At 36.8% G+C, this 26891-nt stretch overlaps 1 protein-coding gene across 1 annotated transcript in view; it reads right to left on the bottom strand.

Moving 5' to 3' along the window:
* The window catches only part of itga1 (integrin, alpha 1), a 58277-nt gene extending 31935 nt beyond the window's left edge, over window positions 1–26342 (bottom strand). The window contains exons 1-5 of the mRNA XM_081354620.1: window positions 26025–26342; window positions 7850–7970; window positions 5403–5515; window positions 2957–3048; window positions 1988–2102 (exon numbers count right to left, since the gene is read on the bottom strand). Coding sequence (XP_081210746.1) covers window positions 1988–2102; window positions 2957–3048; window positions 5403–5515; window positions 7850–7970; window positions 26025–26067 — 484 coding nt within the window. The 5' untranslated portion in view covers window positions 26068–26342. The remainder of the gene's footprint in view (window positions 1–1987; window positions 2103–2956; window positions 3049–5402; window positions 5516–7849; window positions 7971–26024) is intronic.
* Between the last annotated feature and the right edge of the window lie 549 nt (window positions 26343–26891).

Here is a 26891-nt window from a genome sequence, read left to right on the forward strand (position 1 = left end):
GTAAAGGAAAAATCCGTCACCAAAAAGAAAAAACGAAATAAAGGGTAAAAAAATTTCCAAACAGAATTTGTCCATAAATATCAAGGTAAGTAGAGAGCGAGGCTAACTGTTACTGAACTGTTAACTAAAATGACACATCATTAGCGTGTCAATAGCTCTTGCTAGTTGCTTGCGCCATTTGTTTATGTTGCCTTGACTGCGGAGGAAGTAGATTACCACGACGATTGCGTATTTCCGGTCACAAATACGGAAGTTGTGAGTAGGCCTGTCGCGATAATTAAATAACCGTCTGATCGCGATTATTTGATTATTGCGCTCTTTTATAGGCCTACGGCACAAGGGGGAGTCATGGACCAAAATAAATAGACAAGCATTAATTACGTTTTCCAGCAACATATTCAAAGTCATCTGAAGCCATTTCATAGCTTAATGTGAGGGACAGTAGTATATTTACATTGTTAAATTAAAGTTCACAAACTCGTCTGCAGCTGTCAATCATTCCGTTCAGCATTCAAACTCTGCAGCTGTCAATCATTCCGTTCAGCATTCAAACTCTGCAGCTGTCAATCATTCCGTTCAGCATTCAAACTCTGCAGCTGTCAATCATTCCGTTCAGCATTCAAACTCTGCAGCTGTCAATCATTCCGTTCAGCATTCAAACTCTGCAGCTGTCAATCATTCCGTTCAGCATTCAAACTCTGCAGCTGTCAATCATTCCGTTCAGCATTCAAACTCTGCAGCTGTCAATCATTCCGTTCAGCATTCAAACTCTGCAGCTGTCAATCATTCCGTTCAGCATTCAAACTCTGCAGCTGTCAATCATTCCGTGCAGCATTCAAACAGCGCGCGTCGTCCGGTTACGACAGGATACATGGTAAAACTTTCTCCAATGTGACATTGACGTTATAATGCTTCATCTGTAGATAAAGGGCTGTGGATTTGCATAAAATGACTTTATTTTGGAGTTTTTTTGCTGTTTCTAAATGACTCGCTTGCTACCGTGTGCCTACACAGCACAAGGATATGAATTTTATATTTTTTTTTACAAGGACTATGAATTGGCATCAGACGCGCAATAACTGGAGTTTAAAACTGTGAAGAAACAAATGATCAATAAACTGTTGGACTGATATACACTAGGATTTGTGCCCTCGACATTTCTTCACTTTGTGCCGTGAACTTTTAAATGCGCACTTGTGCAGCGCTGCGCACTGTGACTCCATGTTGCATTAAGCACATCATTCTGCACCCGCGATGCGCATACACGCTTTGTTCCGCTCTGTTTTGAAGCGTGTCATATTATCATGGTTTGTGCACATTTGTTTTTATTAACATGTTTAGATTTTATTCAATTACTGTGCAGATGTTTTCAAAAATTACTTTTTGCTGCTGATTTATACACTCACTAAGTTTAATAAACAAATTGTCATAGCTATTGAATATATTTATTTAATATTTAAAGGTGTTAACTGTAATCTTACACTGCAAAATGATAACTTACAAAGGATTAAATTTATCACAATTATTTAATGAATGAAGCACAAAGCCCTAAAACAGACAATTAATCAGCATAATCGCCAAAGCCCTAACACAGACAATTAATCGTCAAAGCCCTAAAACTGACAATTAATCGTCATAACCGCAATTATTTTTTAGACAATTAATCGTCAGCCAAATTTCATAATCGTGACAGGACTAGTTGTGAGAAAGGTCTATTTGCCTCAGAATCAAATTGAGAATTTGAATTTAAACATTAAATGATGCAACTGTCTTTCCTGTGCTTGGAGATGAGCCAGAAGTTGCTATGATACTTCATACAGTATGTATGTGTGTGTGTTTATAATGAGTCACTGGCTCCATGTTGCGTTGGTAGATGTCTGCTTTCCTAAACTCTGTCCTAACATGGACATGCGAGGCAAGGGGGACCGGCTGTGGTTTACATGGCTGGAATGCGCTAATGTACACTCACAACACGTGTGTGTCGTACCTTGTACAGTTGGAGCAATGGAGTTGAGGACTTTGAAAGAGGAACTGACATTCGTGCAGATTCCAGTGATGTACTGCTGCTTTCCACACATGTAACCATACTGGGGACCACAGGCCTGTCCAGAGGGAACGAGAGAGAGAGAGAGAGAGAGAGAGAGAGAGAGAGAGAGAGAGAGAGAGAGAGAGAGAGAGAGAGAGAGAGAGAGAGAGAGAGAGAGAGAGAGAGAGAGAGAGAGAGAGAGAGAGAGAGAGAGAGAGAGAGAGAGAGAGAGAGAGAGAGAGAGAGAGAGAGAGAGAGAGAGAGAGAGAGAGAGAGAGAGAGAGAGAGAGAGAGAGAGAGAGAGAGAGAGAGAGAGAGAGAGAGAGAGAGAGAGAGAGAGAGAGAGAGAGAGAGAGAGAGAGAGAGAGAGAGAGAGAGAGAGAGAGAGAGAGAGAGAGAGTCTATTTCTTAACTACTCATACAGAGTTCCGTTATATGCTTCATCCAAAAATCCTAAAACAAGGCTCCTGGAATGTTGATCATAATTGGGACCCAATCCTGATGGGTTAAAAAAAGATCCTACAGGATAAAATGAAATTCCTACTTTTCCATTGTTTTTGTTCAGAATGTCAGTTTACCCAATCAGATTACATTTGATCCGTAGAGGATTCCGGTTTGATCCCATTAGGTTTGAGTCCAAATGATACATTTTTCTAGGATTGTTTGACCACTAGAAAAGCTGTATTTTTTGTGAACTGCAATGACAGATTGCAGACAATTTGTTCAGTCATAAAAAAAACCCAAACGCAGACATACGGCCAGCATGTCATTGGCTGTTCTATAATTATAAACATTAACTGGAAGAAAAAAAAAAAGAGTGTTTCCATAAAGTTTTTTCTTATGTAATGATTTAAAAAGTCTGTGATCAGGCACTATTAATAAGCAGTGGCTAAAGTAACAGTGTAAGACACATCTGCAGATGTTCCCTACCAGAAACCCACTGCCGTCTGGGTTAACCACCAGCGTCGTTCCCATAGTCATGTTTTCCTTGACTTCATTTATGTTCGGAATTGTTGTGTTTTCTGTAAGAAAAATAGACAAATATGCACTCTCAGTGTTAAGTCCAATGAAAAGAATATCTAGACAAAAACACTGCATTTTCCCATAGGCAGATCGGATGCTTTTTTCCTTCTATTTGCCTTTTAAAAAAATAAATTCATTGCTGGTGTCCTTTAGGTGGGGCTTAATGGGGGGAAAGCACATTTTTGCACTGTTTTTGTCCTTTCCTGCTTAAACAAATCACGTGAAAACAATGTAAGCCACAGGGTCTGTCATGAAAAGAAAAAAGTGAAATGACTGAGGGATTCAAGTACTATCTGTTCTGACATCAGTTCCTCTTGGAAGTGTCTCATATTAAGGTAGATCCTTGAAGAAATATGACATGCAACATTGAGTTATCTGGTGAAAGATTGGGTAATTATGTTCAGTTTAGACATTAAAAAGTTTTTTGGATCACTTCCTGTCTAGGCCTCCTCTGAGAGTCAGACATTCAGGCAGAGGTTAGCATTCAAACACACAAACAGAGCAACACTACAGGCTAATGAGTCTTACAAACAACACACACATTATATCATCGATCAAAATGCAGTGATGCAAAAATGCTCTCTTAAAATAAGCATCTCTTAAGAGAATATGTGCTTGATTCCCATTGCACATTCAGCATTCAAGGCGCTACTGTAAGATGCTGTGTGAACGGGACATTTCGAGACTCACACCTGTGTATGCACATACGGTTGTCAATCCCAAAAACTAACGGTGTAAACGACCACATTTAACCTATCTTTCGATTCATTGGTGCATGTTTTTTTTATTATAAATATTTCAGCTAAAATTAATTCCAGTCAGACATTTGTTTTACTCAGAAATATGTCACATAACTGAAGTAAAAGGGGTTGAGCACACTGAGTCTCGTTTACTATTTTTTATTATTTACTAACTCAATAATGAATATGTGTTCAGGTCCTCTGTACTAGCTTGTTATTTTCACTTGTAGTGAATCACTTGGATTGTATCACTCCTCATTTGTAAGAAGCTTCAGATAAAAGCATCTGCTAAATAAATGTAATAAATGTAAATGTAATGTAAATGACGCATGAGTCAAGGTCAAAGTCTCTCTGGCCATCAGTATGCACTCTTTTTTTCCTCTTCTATTTTCAGAATAACACCTTGAGAAAGGGGAAACTGTAGATATTTCAGTTGTGCGGTTTTCTCAGTGCATCTTTTAAAGGATACAATGAAATGGTACTGTATTCACGGTAGTCACTGCCAAGTCAATAAAACTCACTCAACTGTGTGTGAAGGCTTCCTAAATTAAATGATCATACCGGTTCATCAATTAGAAGGATGAGACTTAATTCCTTTGCTTTCCTCAAAGCAACTAAATATGTGGAATGCACTTTGGTGACTGGTAATAAGGACAAAGAAACTTGTATCTAAACTGTCAACATAAGATTTCATTTGCACCCCAGTGTACTTCTGTCATGTGACGTACTGTTCAATAGTTTGAGCTCTTATGCTCACCACGGCTGCATTAACGGATATTAAAAATACACTAACAACATTAATATTGTGAAATATTATTGTCATTTAAAATAACCGTATATATACTGTATAATATAACCGTAATTTATTCCTGTGATCAAAGCTAAATTTTCAGCATCATTACCCGAGTCTTCAGTGTCACATGATCCTTCAGAAATCAGTCTAATATGATGATTTAATGCGCAAGAAACATTTCTTATTATCAATGTTGAAAGTTGTGATGCTTATTAATCTTGTGGAAACTGCAAAAAAAATAAAAAATTCAGGATTGTTAAAAAGTGGGTGTTCGTACTGTTAATAAAAAGTAAAACTGACTAAAACGAATCAATATGACAAATAAATAGACTAAATTTAAAGGATTGATCAAAAGATGTAATGATGAATGATGTAGAATAAGACCAAGTACGTGCATTTCGAAAAATAAACAGTGTTTCATGTTGACTGTAGGAAATGCACTGAGGAAGCGGGCACCATTTTCCCTCCCTGGGTGTGTTATTTTGGAAATTGAAGAAAAGGGAAGATGATTTCACAACCTGTTTTTCAAATCTGGAGGATTTTGTACATCCTGATATAAACTCATGAACCAAAGTGCCATGTTGGTGCATGGCATACTTCTCTTCTGAAATCCACTAGTACCCTTGAGTCTGCGACAGTTTAAAGTGCCAGTTTAGAAACTATGACAATTTCAGGGCAACTGAGGTAATGTCTGTTACCCTGTAACGTGTTTTTCTTGTATAAACACAGTGAATACAGACAGAGAGTACACAGTAATGAACAAAAATAGTCCAAGGAAAAACACGGTGGCATTACCGCTTACAGGAAGGACACCTCTCACCTGACAAACTGAATTTTTCACATCCAGTGCTTTTGTTTTGTCCCACGGGGCACCTGTAGACGTCTCCGGACCGGTTAGCCGGCTGTCCGTTAAGAGGAGAACCAATCAGAACCCTTCAGAAAAGAAGAGCAGGAAGTACAGAATGGGGTCATTAATCCCTGACCACAAAAAAACATTTGGGATTTGTGAGAAAGTGGAAGCCCGCTGAGCCAAAGTGCAGTTGATTGATTCGCCAGTTTTCCAGTGGGAAAGAAAAGCATAACATAAATATGCGCATGCTTATTTTTAAATATTACTTTCAAATGGAACATATGTGAAATGTCAGTACGACGGGGAGCAAAGAGTTTCTTTTTTCGTCACAATAAGAGTTAGAGAGAGTTTGACTACGATATTGACGGATATGTGATGGTTTACCCTTGAACCCCACTGTGATTTATGTGCTTTACCGTGAGATAACGTAAGGCTGTTTACGTTTCATTATGTTCTGTGGTACATCTGAGTGCACTTAGCTGAATAAAGAACATTCGCCGTGTTCCTCAGATTTCTAATGGTGGTTTTTGACAACAGTGCTAAAAGTAGACATCCTTGTGTAAGCATGTAAACAAGTCAAGTCATTAACATTCCTGTGCACAAATGGGCCTTGACACAGCAGTGGTAAACACAATCTTCACTGGTTACAACAGGCACCAGTCACCTTATAGTCTACAACAATATATTTTAGGAATATTTTAAAAATGTAGTTATTTTTTAATATCCTTGATGTTATTCCAAATCATTGGAAGCTTGTTGCCGCCATGGAATAAAAAATTAAAAAGGGAATTGTAATCTCACAATTTTGACTTTTTTTCTGAATTCTGAGAGAGAAATTTGCTATTTCAAGTTATAAAGTCGGAATTGTGAGATATAAGCTCGCAATTACGAGAAAAAAAAAAGTTCTGTGGTGGTTTGCGTCCGTAGAACACATAGGGAGAAATTTTGCATAATGTCCTGGCTGCTCTTTTACATACAATGAAAGTGAATGGGGACAGAGGCTTTAAAGTAAAAAAAAAAAGAAGAAAAAAAAGACAAAATGGCACCAAAAAGCACCATGGAGTTTCTCCACACAACTATTCCAAGTCTTCTGATGTCATATGACAGCTTTGTGTGGGAAACAAACTGGAATTTAAGTCACATTCGCAGAAAAAAACTCTAAAATATGATGCATGAATCCATGTGGCCACAAGACATTCAAGAACCAGTGATTTTACATGATGTCGTTGATGTCGTAAACCACTTCTAGGATAATTCAATGTTTTTTGACCACTTTCGGAGTTCAACAACTGAGCTTTGTCATTCTTGTTCAATGTATGGAAAAGAGCAGCAAGAGGATGGATGGATGGATGGATGGATGGATGTTTTGCAAGTGTTCCATTAATCAAATTTTGCCGTTTCAACTTTGCTGTTATTTTGATCATCAAAAAACCTCTTGTATTCTGTAAAAGTCTATCCAAATCAATCCTGTCAAATAATCTAACGACCCTGAACAGATTATTGGCAAACTTTCCATCTCAGTCAAGGCCACCTGTGAGAGGTTTATGTAAAGCTGTCCCGGGGCTTTCACACCAGCTGAGGTGTTTCTCTGGAGGTAGAAAGTTAACCTTTACAATCAGAGCTAAAACCTGGACCAATTTTTAAGGGGCTACAGATGTCTGAATTCACTAAGGTTTTCCTGAGTGGAACTATTTCCTACAATAGGGAATCCTTTCCATTTATTTATATGCTTAATGGAGTTAGCAGGCCTGAGTGCATTAGCTTGATGTCTTTATTAGAAAAAACAAGAGCCATTACAAAAGCAGACTACATCAGTGGTGCTCAGAGGTTTCCCATGACAATTCTAGCATTTTTATGGAATTGTTCAGAGTATATTTTGAATATGATGTAAATGAAATTCTGCATCAACACCATCTGCCAGCGTCATGACGCTTAGACATGTTTAATGTTTTAGTTGAGTGTGCACAATGGTAAACCAATCATAATTAAGTATGTAAATAAAATACAAACAATGACATTGCTGTCAGTTCGATTTTGAATGGTGAATATTCTAATTGCTTACTTACATCAATGGGAGATTCTCACACTTTCATATCAAAAAGTTCTTAAAAATATATTAAATTTATATAAATTTGTGAACGGTGAACGCGTCTTGAACGGTGAACAGTGCGACAAAAGACAATAGACCCCATTATAATCAGTGATAGTTTTTACATTGGGTCAATGCAACACGACAAATCCCTGACACTGATGCCTTGTACTATTATTGATGCATTTCAAGCACTCGCGATACTTCTCATAGGAAGGATAAATGTAGACAGCTTCTAGCTGTTGCAGCGCGGCACAATGCGACACATCAACAGTGAAGTCCAGTGTAGACACGGTGTAAGCATTTATAGAAATAATATGTAGCTTACCACTTTCCCTCACTGTTCTCGAATTGTTGGATGGTGTATCCGAACAAGTCCTCCACTGGTCCACTGAATGACATCCTGTTCTTCTCGTCCACATTGAAACATGACAACCACGGCAGGAGAACTATCAAGAAAAGACACAATAAACATACAAGACAACATATAACATACAGTAATGTATCTCACTTTATCTTCTACATAAGACGAGTTTGTCCATTTAAAGAAGTATTTCCAATGAGCAGATAAAGGCCCTAATAATGATAGTATTTATTTGATAACTAACGTAATCTCTGTTCGGAAGTCTCCAATTCCAAATTTGTTCCATTGCCAAAATGAGATGAATGGAACACAGCAAGTGAATGCAATTATTCAGCTGTTTATTAATTGCTAAATATTTATTATGAATAATAATTTACATCAATAAATGAACACAAAAACTTTCCATTTCCCTTTTTTTGTTTAGAGAGAGAGAAAATGGTCCCAGTTGTGCATGCCCAGTTGTGTGGGAATGAAACATGCGAATTCTACAGGGAGCAATACACGCACAGTAGGCAGAGGAATTTCACAGAGCAATGTGGAGCGGCCGTCCTGACCTCTTGGACAATGTCCTCTTCATGAAGACAACCAAAATCTGTCCTTTAGTACTGTATATAAAAGGAGAGCTAAATATAGTGTTTAAATGCTTCATTGTGCAGAGGCCACAGAGAGCCTTTTCACATGTTGTGTGACATGAAATTCCTGTCATGATTTATTCAGTTCCTGGATTTGGAAAGGAATTGTGAAGATTAACAAATCACTGTGGTGTTGAGTAGGTTCCTGGATCTGGGTGAGAACACGAAGAGATAGAGAGACAGAAAGCCAGTGGTACGCATTCCCTAATGTCTGTAGTTGATAACAGTCATGTTCTGAGCTAATGAATGTTGAATAATATGTAGGGCTTTGGTACTTTGGGCTCACTGCTAATGTCATGACTCAGTGAGGGAACAGAGAGGCAGTGTATGTCCGTGGGCACGCCTCATGTGAATGTCCACTCAACAGGAATTAAGATTTCCAGCTATGCCTCCAAACCCGGTTTCCATTGAGTCTTACTTCTGAGGAGGATGTGTATGATGGGTGAACATCTGAAAAACCAGACCAAAGACCATTTATACATATGGTGAGCAAGACAAAACCAAAGTGTTTTGGAGAAGCAAGCAGAATAAAAATAAGCTGTAGAAGAAGAAACATGTTCATTTGAGACGCGCTGACTCTTTCTTGGCCTGAGGAACTGCCACTTTGTTTTTAGTGAGATTTGCAAGTTAGATAAGCAGATTGAATTTCCTCCACAATCTAGACCTAATATGTTTTGTAAAAGCTGAAGATAAACATGAAGATGCTAAAGAATATGAAGGTGTAGAAGACTAACACAGAGCTGATGAACATGATGAAGCTGAAGACTAAGAACAATCTGAATATGAAGACAAAGCTGATAAAAGCCGATAAAAATGATGTAAAACGAAAAGAATGAAGAAGAATTTCTTCATTAAGAAGAAAGTCTTAAAAGAAGCTGTTGAAGCTCAAGTAGGCCAAGAAGAAGATGACAAATAAGAACATACAAAACACTGAAGACTGAAAATGTGCAACAGAACAAATTTCTTTTGCACACTAATCAATGTGTTTGGTAAAAGAAGAACAGAAAGATGATGGTGAAGAAGGCAAAGAGGAAGCTGAAGTAGATGAAGACAATGAAACATGAAAAAGATGATGAATAGCCTACAAAGAATAATAAGAGGAAGAAGTTGAATGAAGAAGAAAAAGAATTTGGAAGAAGATGTTGATGATGATGAAAAAAGAAGCAGCAGCTAAAGCCTCAATGGAAAATCTAAAGAAAAACACAATGAAGAACCTGAAGAAGAACATTCGCAAGTTAGATAAACAACAAATGTCCTCAAGCGTGTTTTTGATGTTTTTGGAGAAGCAAGAAGAGCAACAAAAGTATGACAAAGAGACAGAAGAAGAAGACGACAGACAGAGACGACACTTAAGAAGAAGCATCAGAACAGGAAGAAGAAGAAGAAGATATGTGCCAGCACATGGGCCTTTCTTATCCTGAGGGGCAGCTGTTTTGTTTTGGGTCGGATTTGCAAGTTAGATAAACAGAATGAATTTCCTCTGCAATCCACTGACTCAGTAAACAAAGACATAGAGAGCCAAAGGCAACCGGACAGCTGGTTTCCTCCTCGACTATGTCTATCTCCTCACAGACGAACACACCATCCTCTAAACCAGAAGAAAATAGACTTCTCCCTTAATGAAGTGGGTGTTTGTAATGTGTAACGAAAGGAAAGACAAGACTTCCTGCTGAGGTTTAATGCAGGACGCGCTCGCAGCACACAGTGAGCTAGTGCTTTGCAAACACGCTACAAATCATACACACACAGCGCTTATGCAAACACAACGACACACACAAATCTCTGAAACCTTGGGAATACACCCTTAAAAACACTCTTGCATTAGATTTCAGTAATTTCTGCTGGATTCATGATAATGGTCAATGGAAAAGTTTCATCCATTCTCTCAACAGACTTGATTGATTTCAACCCGCTACAGTATAGAGAAAATCCTAAGTCAATTAGGTGATTCAAGATGGCCACCAGCCAAAGAAGCCCTTTGCATTGATCACAAATGGAGAAGAGATGCCCAGACGCATGGATCACGGCTCTACAACATCAATATTTACAGTCAAGATTCAGCCGTCTCACTCTTAAAGAGGACTTATGCATTTTTATACATTTTCAACTTTCTTTAGTGTGTAATGTTGCACTTTGAGAATGAAAAAGGTCTGCAAAGTTACAAAGCATAAATATACGGTAAGTGTACATTGTTTCTGAAATCCCTGAAACGCCTCCATTGTAGTCTGGAGTTTTCTTCCAGGAATGAACATCATAATATTCCTCATTTAAATAATTCCCGCACAAGGCATCAGCAAAATAAATAAAAACTCGCAGTTATGGTTAAGGGGCGGGACATTTTCCAAATACGCAAAGTGTTTGACCAATCACATCACACTGGTCCAGCCGACCAATCAGAGCACATTGAGCTTTTCAATAGGAGGGGCTTCATAGAGAAAGGAACTAAACAGAGCATTACTGCCAGACTGGGAAGAGAGGAGCTGCAACAATGTCAAATATGTGAAAAAACTGTCACAATATCAATTCCAATTAATTTGGGTATATACTTAAATTTGCTTTTGATTACATTGGCTGCATTGTATGTTTGTGCGTGCAGCTTGTAAGGACAACTCAACAGAAACACATTTCCTGCCATTATTTTTAGTACACAGTCTTGTATTATTCATATTCAATACAGAAAGCAACTCTTCTGTGTATGCCTCTTTCTTTTTGTCTTGATATGTATCAGATATCAAAAGTTCAAAAGTCTCACATATGGATCAAAAGCACTTCCTGCAAGTCACAACTGAGCATCTGCTAAATGTTTCATTTGCATTTCTATTTAACAGGACATCCTTTACATGCAGGTCCAAAGTGTGAAAAAAAATTGTCGCCTACACACATCCACAAATGGACAAAAACAATATGCAGACAATACTAAAGAATCGTAGGCATGTTTTGATCTTTCTATTCTTCCAAAGTTTTCAGAAAGCATGCATGACCTTTTATGCTTTCATTTCTGAAAACTTTGCCAAACTATTATTACTTACATAGCTGGATGACACTTCACAATGACATCATAGTGACATCATCACAATATTGTCATCACGCCCAAATGTTTATGGTGCAAGCCTTGGTATCCGTGGAGATGTGACAAGAAAACTGGGAACACATTTTGGATCACTACAAGCTCTTTAAAGTGGTAAAGTTCCAAGCTTATATTGCAGACAAGGTCAAAGCACGTTAAATTACGCTGTCTTACCCCTTCAGGTTTGATCATGTGTCATATGTTTAGTGCCAAAATGTGATTAATTGTAAAACGCTGTAAAATGTAGTCATCCAATGCTGGCAATGTGTTGGATTTATCTGTGTCAAGACTTTTAAATCAGCCCATTTGGCAGCAGGAGAGCCGTGTGATTGAGAAACGAGGCCTGGGTCGAGGCCTTGTCTGGCTCACACATGCTCTTTCATGACAAAGCAGATCTCAAGATAATTAAGTAAATGTGTCCTCATGCACACACTCCTTGTCGCTTTCTTTCCTGGCCAAAAGGGCTGATATATCTGTATGAATCGGAGTACTGACATGCACACAATGTAGGATACACTTCCTTGGTTTAAGTTCACTAAAACGACAATATAGAATAAAAAGACATTAATAACTATTTATATTATAACCAGTATGTATTATAGTATGTCCTAACAAAATCTGGCCATTACAAATGTGCTAATTAATTAATTGTATATTTTGTGTTAGTTAAATTAGGGTTTCCCAAACGTGTGTTTGCAAACCCTTGGTGAAGAATTTAAAGGTCCCGTAATATGCCCCTTTTCACAAGATGTAAAATAAGTCTCTGATGTCCCCAGAGTGTGTATGTGAAGTTTCAGCTCAAAATACCCAACAGATCATTTTTTACAGCATGTTTAAATTGTCCTTTTTTTGAGGCTCAGAAAAACGCGCTGTTTTAGTGTGTGCCCTTTAAATGCAAATAAGCTGCTGCTGGACGACCCAGGGGGCGGAGCTTCATGAGCTCGCGCTCAGTCTCTCAGGACAATTTCATCTCACGGAATGATGATAATATCAGAAACTCTCAGAAACGGCGTTCAGTTCGAGTCGGACAATAATGCCTACAGAGTCAGAGTGCTGTATAGAGATGAAACAGGTATAGTTTAGTAGTTTAATTACGGTTATTAAAACGTATTTGTCATCTGCTGTATGTATCCATTATTTATTAATAGCCTACAAGTCTGCTGTTTCGGACCAGGTCCGAATGATGATCAAACATATACTGATGAGTTTAATAAAGTTTATTGTACATCACACAAAAGATGAAGCATCAGTTTTACTTCAGAAAATCACCGTAAGAGCTGAGTAAACACAGTAAATTATTAGAAGTTCGCAAGTACATAAACGAATTTCAGTAGAGTTGAGGGAGCATTCATGTGGGCGGAGGTTAGTCAAAAAACTGTTCTACTGACATCATTAAAGAAGGAAGTAGAGGGATGTAGTCCAAACGGGCCGTTCGATGTAGGCGACTTCTGTTAAATAAAATATCTCGCTTGGCATTGAACTTTGAGCTTTATAATTTTACAGATATTATTTATACTCTAACAACAACATTACACACTAACTAAAGATTGAAACATGGGATCACGAAGAACGGAACCTTTAAGACATAAATATTACTATTGTAACTTTCAGTGTAAAATAACATAGTTATTAGACATATAATTATCGAATATTCTTTTTTTAAATAGACAGTTGTAATTTACAACAGTAATTTCTATTTCTTCGTTTTTATAGAGTTACAATAATAATATAATAGTAACTAGATGAGTAAAGTTTGTGAACAAACTTTGATGTTGGCTTGAGAAATCCTAGCCTGAAAGTTTGAAGTAATTGTAAAAGCTTGTGTGAAATAGTTTAGAGAGAGAAAGAGAGTTTAAAAAGCTTAAAGGTTTTAAGGTTGAAGTAGTTTTAGAAGCTTGAAATTAAAAATATTTAAATAAAGCTATTTGAATTTGAAGTAGTTTTAAGTTTGAATCAATTTTAAAAGCTTTAAGTTTGAAGGTTTTAAGTCTCTCAGACAAATTGTCATATGCGGTTGCTAGGGTATTTCGTGTGGTATAGGGTGTTGCTATGTGGTTTCTGAGGTACTCGGGCGAGTTGCTAGGGTGTTGCTATGCGGTTTCAAGGGTATTTTGGATGGTTTGAGGGTGTTCATGCTAGATGATAGATCAACAACTAAAGCACAGTCGAAAAAAGTACATTCAATAGATAAACATATTGACATTAAAGGTGCATTGTGTAATTTTTAGCGGCATTTAGTGGTGAGGTTGCGAATTGCAACCAACAGAAGTTACGGTGGCCGACAGGAAAGATGTCGTCGTCTGAGAGAGCAGAGAGTAGCCAGTTAAGCAAGAGGTTTCTTTACAAAGATAAACTAAGAAATAAATGATTATTCAGTAAAACGATATGTTATTGCAAATATTATTGTTACTTGTTCATCATTGTGTCAGTGTTTTATTCGATGACTTTAGCTAGCTTCTTTGCCCGAAGAACAACATAGTGCCGAAATGCATTTGTCCGTTTAGGGCTACTGTATCGGCGCATTTCAATGTAAGGGGACCTGTGGTGTATGTAGATAGAAATGGCTCATTCTAAGGTAATAAAAACATTACAGTTCATTAAGTAAGGTCTTTATACGCACTGAAAACATAGTTATGTATATGATATTGCATTTCTGCCAACATATCCTTCTAAATATTACACAATGCACCTTTAATGTGTTCCTTTGATCGGGAAAAAAACTGTTGGTTTTTTTGCACATAATGTAAAGCATAGCCTACATGGATACATTTACTATCTTTGTTATTTGCGCATTGTTTGAAGGACAACATTGGGTGAAATGTGGAATAACATAAAATACAGAAAATTAAATGTTTTTTTTACCCAATTAATTAATAAAAAGAAAACAGCAGATTAATTGGTTATTAAATAAACATTAGTAAACATTAGGCTCTACAACAAATTCACTTGTTTTATTCAAACGCAACCATTCCCACAAATGTAGTGCTGAACACAATTTGCACATAGAATTTGCGTTCACTTCGAAAATAACAACATTTTATCCATTTTAAATAAAATAATTTTATTTGAGCACATGTAGCACCTTGCTAAGTTGTATTGCGGGGGATTAGTAAATATGCCTGAAATGCATGTGAAAGTGGCAGAACTCTTTAGTGAATTCACCACACAGGCCCAATATACTGTTCCTGAATACTCTGCCTTCAGATGTGTCCTCTGGAGGACCAGCGTTTTACTGGCCATTTAAAAGTACGCCCACAGAATGACATAATGCTCCCTGCTGATTACAGAAGCTTTTATTCCAGTCTCCTCCGCACTAGCAGGGAGAGAGACCCCTGATCCTGTTCTGTCAAACGCCCACCCTGTGCAAACACTCACACACAAACACACCCAGACACTCCCCGAAAACTGTGGTTCCCCACACAGTCCAGCCACACGGAGCACAGATGGGCCAGGAACCCAGGCTTGCTCAAACATCACACAGAAATGTTTCGAGACTAAAAATACACATCGCGGGGCGAAGCGGGTCACTTCCTGCATCTCAACCAAAATAAAGAATGGCCAGAGAATCACTATCACATACAGTCAGGAAACAATTTAAGGTAACCTATTGATGTTATGACATCCCATATGACAATATATATATATATAATATAAATATAATGGGCCAAATATATTGCTAATATAAAATGTATCAAAAAATAAAATATATTGCTAAGTTTAAAATATATTTGCATAAATACATATATTTACATTAGTTTATTCAATCATGACAACTTTCGGAATAGTTTTAGCATGTTATTGTATATGGCAAGTTGGCAACGTTAATGTATTTGCTCTTGGTGGATTATATCTGCTGCAAAACAAATATGGACTTGCTTCTGCTAATAGATACACAGACACACTTCTGTGAGCATGTAAGATATGCTGCATAAATAGACATCCATACTGTAAATCCCATAGCAGATCTAGACAGGTGGAGCTGGGGGAGGTGGAAGGTGTCAGAGGACTTCTGAGTGCTGCAGCGCTAGCTTACAGCAAACAATGAACCAGACAATTTAAATGTTGAGGAAGCAATCTCATTGGCTGCAGGATCACCAGAGGCCAATCAGCTTGAGCCATGCGGTAATGATGTAATTTCGTGCAGATGGCCTGTAAAGGACCTATTAGCCTGCCCTGCGCCCTCTTTTCTAGACTGAACAACTATATAAATATATTTTCTGACCAGACAAAAAAAATCTGTGTTTGATTATCCAGGACATTGACATATTCAGATTCTAAGATCCCCTCCAATCAGAAATCAAAATAAGCGACAAAATAGATGTTTTAGCAATTATCGCAAATTAGGTCAAATAAATAGCGCTGCCCTCCTTCCAAAAGGAAAAGGTTAGTCTGTCTATCTGCAGCATCAGATTTAATTGAAACATCCCCCGTGGCTAATCACAGAATGTCACATGTGCTATAGCACGGCTCTGGAAACAGTTAGCTCGTTCTGCTGTCCCGCTGGAGGGGAGTTCGATTCACTACAGCAGACATTATCCAGTTCACTTCCTGGAGCTGTGCTGAATGCCAACATTCCCTGAGACTGCCGTTTTACATGCTGCTGAAATGAACAGTCCTACATCATGTACACGGACTGACTTATGTCTCACAGCTGGAGTGGCTGTTGAACTCAAAGCTTGCCTAGTTGTCCCGGATGGTACTTGATTCATGTGAGTTTGGGGATGAAGTCTCTGTAGAGGGCAAAGTTCAAGCTAAATATTATGGTGAGATGGGGAAAAAAACCTGCAGTATTTTATAGACTGGCAGCAAATGCAAATATATGATATAAGCACACATTTCAGATATCATTATACAGACACAGTAGCAAAAACCATTGACATGGCAAGAGAAATGATGATGTTTCTATTTAGTGTGCCTTACAGGCTTGATAAAATAAGAGCTCTGTGTTGTCGTGCAGCACGTCAACATTATTAATAGACTAAAAGATTTACTTTTCTGCGTCTAGAAGATATATGCTATTTGTTGTAGCGCTTAAGTGGAAATATTATGCTATCATAATAGGGGCATTCTTGCCTTTTCTTCACAAACACCCAGTGAAGTTCAATCACATGACAGATAAAAAAGGCTCATAAAAATGAACATTGTTTAGCTTTCTCTTGCACTGTCCTCCTAAATACAGCCCACTATATTTTATTTTAGTAAAGTATCTTTATATAAAAAGATTTTATATATATAAATATCTATATATATACACAATATTGAGAGTTACTTTGTCTGCCAACAAAAGCAATTCCAAACAGCAGCTGTAGTGAAAGAGTGACACAATAGTGAATGAATACAGAATGAATCAGTGGTTTTGAACAAACTGGTTGAATGAATGATTCAATGACTTATTCTTAAAAACTGCATCTGAAACCGCATTGCTTTCAAATATGTACTTCTTTTGAATAATTAATAAAAGTAATTCCTTCATGAACATTAAAAAAAGTATATTCTATGTAGTATAAAGGTGTGTAGTATGAATGTTGTCACTAGCCGCGTTTCCATTACCCTTCAAATTGCGCAAATTGAAATTGAAAATTGAAAATATGCTCAATGGAAACACGTCAATTTCGCAAAAACTCCCATTTATCGCAAAAATGTTTTTACGCTCACATGAGGTGGTTTTTCAGGCAATTTGAAAAAGAAATATTTCGCAAAACTGCAATGGAAACAGTTTTTGCGCATTTACAGGTCACCTAACTTAGAAGGCGCGGTGTGTTTGGAAAGAATAGCATAGGAGACGGAGTTCTTTATTGAATTCATAAAAGACAAAAGAATGACAGAAATACTGGATTCTAAACCTCAAAGAAATGCCACAATCAAGACCTTGGAGCAGAAATGAGTGAGAAAAACCCAGAAACACTTCATATGTGCCGCTCACATACACAGTATGGGTCTTTCTTTGCCATTAATGCTTGGATAACACGCCTACGTTTCCTTCCATTAATAATAATAATGTCTAGTGCGGTACGTGGCTGTGATATATATATAAACTTACCAACATCCGTTGCCATGATTTTTGGAATGACTTATCGCGAGAGGAAAAAATGACGTTTTAGTTGCATAACCTCGATTAAAGGTGCATTGCGCAACATTTCATGTTAAAAATACCCGTTTTTCTAACCCATACATGCTTGAACAATTGCCTGATGGGCTGAATGAGCCCTTCTCTGATCACTGCGATTGCCTCTATAATCCTGTACAGTAAAATAAATAAGAGGGATTCGGGTCGGAATTTGAGACTGGGCCTATTAAATTGCCTATATTGCAGTTTCGCTTGTCACCAGAGGGGGCATAGTTCTGCAAAAACTCAGAGACTTGCGCAATGCACCTTTAATGGAAACACCGTCATTTCGCAATAGTTTTTTATCGATATTTAGAAAAAATTGCAAAAGTTTTGCGCGAATCTTTAATGGAAATGCGGCTACTGACATCTGACCTACCTACATTAGTTGCGTTACTTCGCTGCTACTTCACAACTCTTCTCCCGTGGTCTCATAGGATAGTAAAGTATCTATCATACGCACTTCAGAATTTCTCCGGAAGTAATAGGTCATTTACTTTTCACAAACTGTTTTATGAATTCTATTAATTACTGTTGATTATAGTACGTAATGTATGAGCATTCGGATGCAGCCAACCATGAATCAGGAGTTTTTAACGAATCGGTTGAATGAATGATTCAATGACTCACTTATAGTAACTTGTCGCCACCTACTGGCATAACGAACTAACCTGCAGAAAGAGATCCCACACACTATATCAGCTAAATAATGTTTCACTGGTTACATTTACATTGAAAACACAAAAATTAATCAATAACTAGTGGTGTTCAAAACATAACAGAAAACGAAAGTTTAGGGTAAACGTACCTATTAAGCTCAAGTACCCATTAAGCACACTACCATCTTGGAGCTCAGATTATAAAAAGAAACAGCAATGTATTATCCTATTTGATGTATTAACCAATTGATGTGTTTGTTACTATATACCTCCTGTAATTTTAAACCAATCAGACCATTGCACACTGAGATATGTGTGTCCATGTGTTCACACTGTCTGGCGGCTATTTTCAAAGCTGTCTGAAAACTTTCACCAGAAGAGGAGCCCCTCAGATGTGCATTTTTTATATGTTTAGGACTTTATTTTGAAGAAGTACATCTTCTTATTGCAAAATTAAGAGATTAATGTTTAGACTTTTGAATATTATAACCTGGAACCTGGATGTGGGAAATAATTACAGTTAGATCTAAAAGATAGTTTTAGCAACATAGCCCAGATGCTACGAACATAGCTAGCTTACTAGCTGTATAAGATTGTGTGCTACATTAATATATTACTTCACAGGAATTAATGGCTTGTACTTTTAAATCCATAATATTATAATTTTACATTTTATTGATAGTCTTTGGTTTTAAACTGCTGTAATTTTTAAAGAATTCATATTATTGTTAGGTGAGCTTAAAGGGTGCACTACTATGACAATCACACAGCTTCAGTGTGACATCAATTAGAAAAAGCATAATTTCATAGATATTGTCTATAATAGTTGTTCATATTAAAATTGGTATAAACTTAATACATTACCTAGATTATTAATTTAGCTAAATATTTTCCTTTAAATTTTAATTTAATATTTATTAATTAAAAAATGTTTTTGCTCCAATTAAGCACAGTGTGTGCTCCCTTTAAGCTCACCCGCATTAAACGTCTATGTAAATACTTAATAATCAGAATTTACCGTTTTACCGTTTTCGAATCCATTCAGCCGATCTCCGGGTCTGGCGGTACCACTTTTAGCATAGCTTAGCATAATGAATTGAATCGGACAAGACCATTAGCATCTCTCTCAAAAAAATGACCAAAGAGTTTAGATATTTTTCCTATTTAAAACTTGACTCTTCTGTAGTTACATCGTGTACTAAGATGGACGGAGAATGAAAAGGTGCGATTTTGAGAGTATAGTTCCTAGCCATATCAGCCTAGAAAATTTAAACTTTACATTTTCCGTCGGTCTTATTACACGATGTAACTACAGAAGAGTCAAGTTTTAAATAGGAAAAATATCGAAACTCTTTGGTCATTTTTTTGAGAGAGATGCTAATGGTCTTGTCCGGTTCAATTCATTATGCTAAGCTATGCTAAAAGTGGTACCGCCAGACCCGGAGATCGGCTGAATGGATTCGAAAACGGTAAAACTGTTTAACTCTGGGGGAGTTGTAAAATGAGCCTATTTCCAAAAAAAGTGGAGTATCCCTTTAAGGAGCACATTGGTTTGTTTTGTTATTTGATTTTTCAATATGGGTTACATAGCTGAACGTGGACTAGTCTAGATGTTGCAATGAGTTTGAATGACACATCACTATGAATAGGATAGGCTACCTGATCAAATTGAATGCCTTGTTGCTTGATTTTAGTGTTCTGGTTTTTTGTGATTGACTCTGTACCTTCAAATAAAACTTTTTTCAATTATCCCTTAAAAAGGTTGTTTAAAATAAACAAGAATTTTTTATAAAACTTGTTGTGAGCTTATTGGGAACAGGGGTGTGCTTAAAGGGTACAAAACGTACCCATTAAGCACAGCCAGACTTTTTATATTTAATGATGTACATCTTAATTGAAATACTTTTGTCATTTAAAATAAAATGAAATATTATAGTGTGAGAGATTAATATTTTATTTTAAAATAACTTCTTGTACTAAAACCAATATCTTGTGCACTAAAAATGTCTCAATGTAGATTTTGGTGAGCTTAATAGGTACGTTTACCCTACATTTGCATAAAAACATGATCAAAAAATGCAAGTCGTAGTGACAGCAAAAACACCCAACATGGAACTGTTCTGAATCTGATACTCCTATACTACGATGTTCACAGTTTCCCAGCCAGCTCATAAACAGCGACACATGGGTGAAATAGCACCTGTATAGAATCAGTTCCCTCTCATTATTTTTATGCTGTGCTTATGGCCTTTGAGAGTGAGGTCACCAGGTTGTGTCCCTCGGGTTATGTTTTAAAGATGCTTCAAAATGTCTGGCTGGTTATGTTGAACATTTAATGGGAGAACAGGGGTTTACCCTGTAATGTTTCATTACTACAGTACTCATTTTGAGGAATGCTGCTTTAAAAAGAACAAGCGCTTCTGAAACGGTATCACAAATCTGACATCACCAATCCCTCTCACTTCTCACCCCCAACCCTCTAACTGCCTGGCTCCTTCCTGGTATGTAACACCCAAACATTTGTGTCTGATGTGATCTGTGCTACTGTAGTTGACCTTTTCTATGGAAAGCTAGAAGGTATATGACAGAAACAAGAGAGATGCAGTACAGTAACTTCTCCTGGCAGGAGACAATATGCTGATTCAGAATAAACGTGATTGCATATTTGTCATATAAACTGTGTCTCATATGGATGAATATTTAAGAAATATAATTTACAGTATTTTGTTTAAAAAATTTGCTTTTTTACATCACATTAATGTAACATTCAGGCACTGATAGTTGCAAAGCTACTTTTCCTTAAATTATGCTTAATTTACCCAGTAATGTAAGCTAAAAAAAAAAAAAAACTATTTTTAAGAAATGTTTAAAAAATGTGATAGTCTTCTATTTACTAGCATAAATATAATTTAAGTAGATTACTGACGTATTATGTTACAGTTTTGAGAAACTATATAAATTTCAGTAAAATGTGTCTAAGAAATTGAGGAAAAAAAAACTGTGAATACGTTAATTTTGCACTAGCAGAAAGCAGAACAGGAAAATGAGATCTACTGCAGAGTTTCCCTTATAGTTCTTACAAAGAAGTGCAAAGACCTCAGCAGATTTAAATGCTAACAATGATAGTCTTCCGGTCTCAGAAGTGTTACTTCCTATGTATCCTTTTTGAAGTAATATGAGATCACAGTTGTGTTTCAAACATATAAGAAACTCTTAGAAAAGAAACTGAGAAAAAAATAAGCACTGAAGCTAGATGCACTATTCATTACAAAAGTTCAGTTCATGTCGTTCCAAACCATTATGGCTTTCTTCTGTTGAAGAAGAAGAAGAAAAAAAAAGAAAACTCCATAAAATTAACATCAATGGAGTCCAATGTTGTTTTGGCTTTGACTTTCATTGTATGGACAAAATCACAACATTATTCAAAATACATTTGTTAGAAAGAAAGTCATACAGGTTTGAAACGACATACAGTAAGGGTGAGTAAATTATGACAGAATTTTTATTTCTGTCTTGACAACTCTTGGAGTGTGTGGCATGGTAATGGATATGACAGTATTGATGTGTTTGGTCTTGGTGGAATAGATCTGCTACGCTGCTGTGCTGTTGGTTATTGCTGCTGCTGCAGATCAACTACGGGACTTGCTACTGCTAATACACACATGGCATGCTGTTGTGAGCAAATAAGACATGCTGCTGCTGTTTAACAATAGTATACATGAATTACCCATGGCAGATCTATACAGGTGGAGATGGGGAAGGTGGAGGGTTTCTGAAAGCACGCTGCAAACTGCTACAGCAAATGCTGACCATTTAAACGTTGAGCAGCTCATTGGCTACTGATACAGCAGGAACCAATCAGCTGTGCCCTATAGAGAATGATGTGATTGCAAACAGATTGAGTTAAGGACCAATCAGCCCACTGTGCCATCTAGAGTTTCATGACTTTGTATTTTTTGGTGAACTACCCCTAATTGTAGATAACTATAAACCTTATGTCTATAAGCGCATTTGTTTTTTGACCAACTAGAAACGAAAGACATGATTTCCTTTCAAAGTCACTTGTAGATCAAATTTGGAGATGTTTTTGAAGCTCTGGAAGCTAAGTATGTGCAGATGGGATTATAAACTTCAGTCACTGGCATATCTGATGGATCAGCAGAGAAAGATGTGCCAGCCTCCGGTTCACTCGCCCAAACAACCAGCAGTACTTTTCCAGCTCTTGACAGCCTACTGGCACAAAGCAGATGACAGGAGCAGTTTTCCCAGCAAGCAAGAATGTTTAAAATACCCTGGAACATGGAATACTTCCTGTGATCATGTCATAATAGCAAGAAAACGAGCCTTATCTCAACAATTAATTATCTATCATAGTCAATGTGAATGTTTTCACAGTAGATGTTTGAATAGTTGTTTAAGTTGGAGGCTCACCAAAGCAAAGTAATTATATCTATTATAATCATTTAAACTGAACTGCCCAATCTGTGCCAGTTCTCAGAAAAACGTTTTTATTGATGCCAGTATGATATTTTCCATGAACAACCTGCTCATGAACTCTTCTTTGGGTATCAACTCCAAATTTGCCAGGTCTGGATATTATTTCTCTCAGGGACAGTGCAGAATGAACCATGTCCACTGTCGACAACCATCTTCTGCTATAATTTTGAGTCAGAGTGTTTCCTTTAAGAGGACTGGGGCTTGTCTGCATGTAATGGAATGCCATTTCGATGTTTCCAAGTATGGAAGAAGACAGTTCAAAGCAAGGTCTTCTGGGAGATTTGAAGCCCTTGCCAGTAAGTCCTCTAGATTTATAACAGTGGAGATCTTCTTAATGCCAGCGAGAGGGGAGTGGTAGATGGCTAACTTCAGCCCGCCTCACTCTACACTTGACCATTCATCTCCTAATGACTCTATTTTTGGTGCACATTATTAAATTAGACGAAAAGGGCTGAAATGAATCTACAGTTAGTCATTTTAGATGCGCAGGCCAAAAAATAAATCACTCAATGAAGTGAAACAAGGTTAATGAGTCTGCGCTGAAGATGTGTTAAGGGATAATTGATCCAAAAATAATACAATTCTGCCATCATTTACTCACCCTCATTTCTTTATTCTGCAATACATAAAATAACATATTTTTATAAATGTTTTTGTCCTTACAGTAAAAGTCAATGGGGTCCAAAACAAAGTTTCACATTTTTCAAAATATCTTATTTTGTGTTACACGTAAGAAAGAAATGAGGGTGAGTAAATGATGACATTTTCATATTGGGTTGAACTATGTCTTTAAATTCAAAGCACACAAACCGTTCCTTGTTATGAATCTGTTAAGCATTCGATGAATTCATTATTTATCTGAGACAGTGCAGGCATTTTGTACATAAAGCACACGCAGAAGGAATGCATTCCTATCAAAGCCTGGAGATAAACCGGACACACCGCTAATCCATGGAAAAAAATCTCAACATTCACAAAATGAACTTTAATGTATGCATTAGTCTACAATGTAGCAAATATTAGTAAGATAAGTAAAATATACCAATTTTAGTACAATTGTAAAATATAGGTATATACACACAATAGGCTATTGTGATAAATATTAGATTTTAGATTTTTGAGGGAGTTTTAAGTCATTGTGTGCACCATTTATCAACATAATATTACAGAAAAGTCATGATCTAAAAATACAAACAAAAAATTGTTTTTAAATTTTACGTTTTTTTTGTTTATTAAATTGTACGTACTTATCCAATTTAGAAAACAGTACTGTAAGCAAGCTATTTTTTTAACTGTTCATTTTACATTTTTTTTTTCTTACCATAAACAGAAAAAAAACAACAAAAAAACAACAACAAGAGAAAAAAACAGCAAATAATAACAAATAAATAATTATAACAGGTCTACTACGTCTACATTTAGTTAGTAGCAGTGTCGATTTTATACTTCATGTATACACAGGTATCACAAGCTAATTATAACAAATATTTCACATCTCCACTGACTTAACAGCCACACCTAAAGATATTGTGAAAAAATTATTTATAAAGAAATGACCCAATCTATATTCAATAGAGCTTTTTATACCATGTTCCACACCCTTTAGACATGTGTGTAATATGTATGTCTGTGATGTCCCACACATTTATATACACTGCTGACTGAAAACAGATGCATTTTCTGATCCCAAACCAAAAACACTTGCACGTTCACCTCCATTAGGAATTCACACGGCTTAAATGTCGCCACAGCAATAACCACATCTGGGTCTTTGGGGATCTGGAAGAGACGCTCTCATAGCCAAACATGGATTTTCCCTGTTGTCCACAAGGGTGCTGATCTGTAAACTAGCAGGATCTAAGCGCAGGTGAAGGACAAGACCTACAGTATACTATAAGACCACCAAAAGGAATTACTGAATGCTTCACAGTACCATCTAAGCATATTCAATGTTATTTATACAGGTAGGGACCACCAAGTGTGCTAACCTAGGGTCTTGACAAGAGTTAAGTGTATGAATGAAGCAACAGTGTGTGATGAGCATGCACCTAATGTGAGTCAATGTGAACCTCTATCTGCAGCTGCATCCACGACTTAATTCCTTAACGCACGTCACGCGCCTGCATCACATGCATTCCTAAGACTCTGAACCCAAGGACACATCTAAGGAGCTCTCTTCATTTGGTTAAACAGTGAGGGAACAGATTATATTCCTCATAAAAAGTGGCCATTTAATAACATTAATTACATTTTACAGGAAAGGTGATTAAAAAGTTGTCAATATGCAGCTTCATGGACAACAGCCAAAATGTTAATTTATATTTAAAGGTCCCCTCGTACGTTTTTATTTTTTGTTTAGATGGCTTTAATTCATTCCAATAGTTGAATGGACTTTATACTGACACCTATTGACTTGGATGTATGAAGTTTGTTTACACTCTGGCTGAAAGTGCCATATAAATTAAACATAATAATGTTGTTGTTATAATATAACTTTTTTTTAATAATTTAATTGCACAAGACAGCAGGTGTGATCCCAACAGGGAAGCTGGCATAAACCTGCTTTATAAAACAGATTTTTCTAGAAGACTGGTGTAACTGGATTCTTTATGTAATTCAGTTATTTATTATTATTATTATTATTATTATTATTATTATTATTTTTAATTATACTCATTTCTTAGTGTTTACAATTTTTTTAACTAGCAAAAAAAGTACAGAGTGCACCTTTAAAATTCACTGTAACTCAGAATGCAGTATGTCAGTGTAACGGTGATAATACTATAGAAAAGCAATTTCAAAATGTCAGTAACCAAGAGATATGTCCACTTGCTCTAAACGTGAGACTAGTATAAGTGCATTGTGAGGGAAACATTTTATACACACTGTACAAGCATGGACGAGGTGTGCAAAAACGCCGCGTAAATAAGCACTTAAGTAATCATCTACGTCTACAAAATACATAACAATGAATTATGTTCAGATTATCTTAACAGACCGTATTAGGGAGAAGTCGATATAGCCTTAAAACAGATCGTCAATAATGCATATGGTCCTCAGAATATGGAATGATGCACCGAATAAATAACGCGCACAGTTTCGCTCTCGGGTTTTTAACACAGTACCACTCATGTAACAGTAACCACATCAGATAGGACACAATAAAATAAAAACTTACCCAGAAGCGCCGCAAACGTGAAATGATAGACTTCAGAAAGCATCTTCCCGGTTCCCTGTCAGAGCCTGGATACGAGGCTCCTTTCCCTTGCAAACGAAAACACTCAACTGAACTGAGCAGCAGACCGACTCTCTGGAGGCAAAGACTCGATTCAATTACTCTCAGACTGAGCAAGAGGGCATTTCCTCTGCTACAAAGCAGTGCAAGTCTACAGATATCACACCTTATGTTTTAACTTCTTGTTTGAGTTTGCAATGCGTATTTGAGAGCATGATGGGTGACGGACGGTGAGGGAGGGTTTAGCTGGGCATTAGAGGGGAGGATTCTTCCTTACTCAGATTCAAGTAGCTGAATTAGTATAGTAGAAAAAAGTTTTAGGCATTAGTAATATTATATAGCTAGCATATGTGCATTTTTACAAACGTATACACAATTCAAAAATATCAATAAATAATAATAAAAACAATGATTTACACTTATTATTATAGTTACAACTGTGTATATCTGACTGGTCTAAACTGGTCATTAGCTGGTCTGAGGTGGACATTAACTGGTCTAAACTAGTTATTAGCTGATTTAAGATGGTCATTAGTTAGTCTGAACTAGCCATTGGCTGGTCTAAGCTGGTCATTAGCTGATCCAACCTGATAATTCGCTGTCATTAGCCAGTTTATTAGCTGGTCTATTTTAGTCTGTGTAGGGACCGTTTACACCGTTTTCCCGTTTACATTTTTAAAAACAAAAAACTTTTAATATGTTTTTGGTCGTTCGTTTACACGTCAAATGATGTCTTGGGGGCCTGAAAAGGCAAAGACTTGAAAGCGTCTTTCAAATTGAATGTGTTTTAAAATGATTACCGTTATTGTC

Source organism: Scardinius erythrophthalmus (genome assembly GCF_964197995.2).
Source record: "Scardinius erythrophthalmus genome assembly, chromosome: 23".
NCBI classification, from domain to species: Eukaryota; Metazoa; Chordata; class Actinopteri; order Cypriniformes; family Leuciscidae; genus Scardinius; species Scardinius erythrophthalmus.